Consider the following 4,948-nt stretch of genomic DNA (forward strand, 5'->3'; position numbering starts at 1 on the left):
TATCATCCTTAAACAATTACAACATCTTATCGTTTTGCTAATTTTTTTCTGTTAAGTAGTTTAGTAGTTAGAAATTCACCTCATAAGGTGAGAGTAAGTGGGTGTCCGTGTTTGAACTCCGACGCCTACATATATTATACAATATGCATAGCAACTGAGTTAAGCTCACTAAGACCCTATTTATTAACAAAAAGATACATAAGTATAAATATAATATACTAATAAAATTTTAACATAAAATGATTTATTCATTAAGATTCTTATATATAAATAAATGTTTGTTAAGTTTTTTTTTTTGAACTAGAATGAGAGAGAAGGAAAATGTTTGTTAAGTATATTATCAACCAATTCTTAAAAAAGTATAATAAAACAAAAACATTAGATAATTTTAATCTTTCATTATTATTTTAACGTCTTCAATATTTTATGAATTATTCTTAGGAACAATGTACTTTGAATAACAATTGTTCTATGTCTATAGTTTACCTGTATGCTAGCCTTTACTAAAGTCCCTTTAGGAGTAATAAATAATAATTATAAAAAATAGTAAACCCAATATTTCTACTTGTCCTTTGGGTCTATTTAACCCATGATGGCCTAATCTTTTTCCTTCCCTCCCTTTCCCTTTTCTCTCTTTTCCTCAAGACTCTTTCCTCTCAAGTCTCAATTTCAATCCAACCCCAATTCATCAAAATCTCTCTTTGCCACATTGCCACTACTTCTTTGAATTCTCTTTCTTTTCTAATGTAATTCACATATCATAGCCATTTTGCTTCTAGTTTCAAGGACATATAAAACACTTAAACCAAACCAAAAGCAAAAAAAACTACCTCAAAATTAAGTTCATTTTGTTGTCTCATAATTCATCATAACATTATGGAAAACCAATTCTTTTTAAATGCTGGATTTGAACCTTACCAAACCCAAGATTGTTTTTTCAACCCAAATTGGGACAAGTCAACGGACCAAAACCTTAACTATGATTCAACACTTAGTTCAATTGTCTCATCCCCAGCAGCTACATCATCACCATCAAATCCCAACATGTCCAATGAAAATTTTGTCATGAGAGAATTAATAGGAAAATTGGGAACTTTTGGTGAGATCTCACAACATTCTTCTAACCCTTTGGTTCTACCAATGATGTCTAGAGTGGCAGAATTTTCACCTGATCCTGGTTTTGTTCAAAGGGCTGCAAAATTTTCTTGCTTTGGTAGCAAGAGTTTCAATGAAAGAGGTAACCAAATGGTGATGAACAATGTTGAATTAGCTCAAAGATCTCATAATTTAATGGAAAATGGAATGAAGTTATCAAGAGTTTCAAGTAGTCCATCACTCAAAACATTTGGATCTCAAATGGTTAATCATGAGAACAAGAATTCTTCATTGCAACAAGAAAATGAGAAAATGGAAGTGGCTAATTCTCAAGAAGAATCTACAATATCTGAGCAAAATACACCAAATGGTGAAATTGGTGTCAAAGCTTCACCTGATATGAATTCAAGGAAAAGAAAAGCTTCTTCTTCCAAAGGAAAAGCACCAAACTCTACCAATCCTACGAAGGTAAAGCATTAAAGCTGCAATTTTTTAAGAGTGCGGACCCATTTTAAACTTTTTGTCACTGAGACAAACTGCGAGACTCAATTTAGTTCCCACAAAAATTTAAACATAAAAATAAAAATAAAAATCTCGCAAATTAAATTGAGTGTTACAAATTTTTCCGGAGACTAAAATATATTTTCACTTATTTTTTTAAAGTCAAATTATTATTTTTTTTATGTTAAGAATTTTCTGAATCTCATATATTTCTTTTTTGACTTTAGGGTGTTGAAGGTAGTGGTGAAGACTTCAATGCAAAGAAAATTAAGGCAAATGAGGGTGAGAGAAATGAAAATGGTGTCAGGAATATGGAGGAAGAGATCAAAGAAGGTACACCAAATGCAGGGGAAGAAAAACAGAACAAGAGTGACTCAAAACCTCCTGAACCTCAAAAAGATTACATTCATGTCAGAGCAAGAAGAGGTCAAGCTACTGACAGTCACAGTCTTGCAGAACGAGTAAGAATTAAATTACTGCTTTTTGTTTCTCTATCAAAAATAGTTTTTTTTATTTTTATTTTTTATAAATTGGTTAGCTCGCGACCTTTAATATTTACATAAAATTGTGGATAAACTCGACTTATACAATTGCGGCTCTGATATAGACTTTCGAGAATTTAGACTCGTTGCATTCATGCAGCTGGAATATCCATGGTTGTTAGATCAAAATCAGACAATTCAAATTTTACTTTAAATTTTTTAAATGTAAAAAAAAAAATGAATTTGAAAGTTAAACAATCTAATTTTGATCCAACGACCATCTATATAATTACCGTGTCAGCGCGTCGTTAAATCGGTGATAGTATAAAATCTGAATTCTACTTCCAAAACCATGATATTGTGGGCCACAATATCCAATTGCAAACCTTAATTTAAAACATAACAAAAATGTATCAACTTCATATCTTGAGTTGACATTATATGAACTTTGATTGTAAATAGGTAAGGAGGGAGAAAATAAGTGAGAGGATGAAACTTCTCCAAGATCTTGTACCAGGTTGCAATAAGGTAAGCAAAACTTTCAAAAGTTACTAAATCAGAATACAAAACAAATTGGTTTAATTTCATGTTACTAAAATTTGTACTTTTTCACTAATTGGGCTATGCCTATGAATTATTAATTATTCCTTGTAGGTTACTGGAAAAGCACTTATGCTTGATGAAATTATAAATTATGTTCAGTCATTGCAGCGTCAAGTTGAGGTAATCAACTCTTCACCAATAAGCATCTTAATTCTATAATGTCATTATTTTTTGTTTTCTTGCTCATTAAGTTATACTTTCTTTTTTCAGTTTTTGTCTATGAAATTGTCTTCAGTGAACACAAAGATGGATTTAAGTATTGAAAGTCTTGTTGTATCAAAAGATGTAAGTTTTAAGTTTCTATAGATAATATTTTGCTTTTTCAATAAAACTTGTTGCATTTATTATTATTATTATTATGAGTTGTTTATTTATTTATTTTTCTTTTTATGATTTCAGATATTTCAATCAAATAATTCTTTGCAAAACTCAATATTCCAATTAGATTCCTCGGTACCATCCTTTTATGGGCAACAACCCCAGCAAAACCAAGCTATTCATAATAACATCCCTAATACAAATGGGTCCCACTGCTCAGTGGAACCATTGGATTCTTCTTTGTGCCATAATATTGGCATGCATTTACCTTTCCTAAATGGATTTAATGAAGGTGGCTCTCAGGTAACCACATTCTTCTACTTTTTTTCTATAAATTATGGTTAATTATCAATTTAATTTATGCAAATAATAAGAGTCTAACAATTTGAATTTTAAAATATTGAATTCTAAAATAATTATTACTAAAATTAAATAAGTCAAAGTGATTGAGTTCTACCGATTAATGAATTTTTTTACTGAATTTCAAACTATCAGGCTCGCTATTCTTACGAACTAGATAATTAAGATAAAAAATTTAGGCATCAAATTATTTTGAAATATTATTATTTACATGACCCAATTGTCCCATATGTACTAATATACGAAGGTACATTATTTCACTAGTGTTTTGAACTCTTTCTAATTAACTCTATTTTTCAAATGATTAGCAGTATCCATTAACATTCTCTGAGGAGGACTTAAACACCGTTGTTCAGATGGGATTTGGCCAAACTTCAAACAGGAATACACCAATACACTCCCCAAGTTTCAACGGTAATAAAACAAAAAAAGAAGAAAAAAAATCAATGTCACAAATTATTGACATGTTATTAAAATGTCATTTTCATTTGGCACCAGAAATTTGACCTTAAAATTTATTTTTGGTCCAATGCAGGTTCAAATCAATCAACACAAATGAAAATTGAGCTCTAATCACCTTTCATTACGCCTCAATTGAAGCCCTAGAGGATCAAGAAAACTGCTGTATACAACAAAAGATTTAATTCCAACAACCCTATGAATTATAATTAAGCCATTATTGATTAGGTCTGTCCAATATATAGAACCTTTGTTAGTTTTTTAAGCTAGTCATTTTACATTTTATTTTTTTCCCTTTATATTATTTCAGTTTCTATTCTTCTGGGCAATTTTTTTCCCTCTATTTTACAAATTATTCAATGTAAAATCTTAGGATTGATTCTGTATTGTATGGTGCAAATTATCAGTGTTATATTGCACCAATGTATCATTGCTTAATTAAAGTAAAAAAATTCAATTAGCTTTCATTATCCTTCTAGAGATTTTTACTTTTATATACTTTCAATAATTCGTACATCACATCATATCCATTAAGAATTTCCGTGGGTCTTGAATAAAATCTCGTTAATTAGGTCATGCCACTAATCAACAAAAAAAAGTCTAATTAGAAATTATTTTGCAGAATCTGGTTGATATCAACATTGATCCTCACTTGTGTTGCAACCAGCTGTATTAATAGTGGGGTCTCCTTTTTGTCTCAAAAGTCTAATTTAAAATTATTACTAGGACATTTATTTAACTTTTTTTTGTTGTTGACAATTACTATACAATTCTTGTGCTCTTAGTTTTTCATATAATATAACTTTTTTATACATTTCACCAATATCACAAGCTTCTGTGCTTTTATTTTTATTTTTCACCAATATTTATACGATAATTAACATATAATTAAAAATAATATTATGTTGGATATTTGTCCCTTTTTTATATTTCTGTATATAATTATAGAAAAACTTACAAAATTAGAAAAAGTTGAGACTAGGGTTAGATGAACATGTTATAAGTTTGAACCGCTCCATTTAAACAAAACACCAATTTTTAATTAATTAACAAATAATATAAGTGAGCATAAAAAGAATCCCAGGTTGGCAGTGGTGAGATTCTGACTAGGGCCGATGAACCTTGCATGG

At 29.6% G+C, this 4,948-nt stretch overlaps 1 protein-coding gene across 2 annotated transcripts; it reads left to right on the top strand.

Moving 5' to 3' along the window:
- Positions 1-598: 598 nt before the first annotated feature.
- On the top strand, positions 599-4,285 carry LOC11419890 (transcription factor bHLH62). 2 transcript variants are annotated; one of them, XM_013588632.3, is made up of 8 exons: positions 599-1,563; positions 1,824-2,057; positions 2,541-2,606; positions 2,733-2,801; positions 2,892-2,966; positions 3,081-3,302; positions 3,668-3,773; positions 3,895-4,285. In XM_013588632.3, exons 1-8 carry the CDS (start codon positions 877-879, stop codon positions 3,930-3,932), a joined length of 1,497 nt encoding a protein of 498 aa, XP_013444086.2. In that variant the 5' UTR covers positions 599-876; the 3' UTR covers positions 3,933-4,285. The 2 variants fall into 2 exon arrangements, with proteins under 2 accessions (XP_013444086.2, XP_003626938.3); XM_003626890.4 differs by having other exon boundaries at positions 600-1,563; positions 3,671-3,773; positions 3,895-3,991.
- The last annotated feature ends 663 nt before the right edge of the window (positions 4,286-4,948 follow it).

The sequence above is a fragment of the Medicago truncatula genome, chromosome 8, assembly GCF_003473485.1.
Source record: "Medicago truncatula cultivar Jemalong A17 chromosome 8, MtrunA17r5.0-ANR, whole genome shotgun sequence".
NCBI lineage: Eukaryota > Viridiplantae > Streptophyta > Magnoliopsida > Fabales > Fabaceae > Medicago > Medicago truncatula.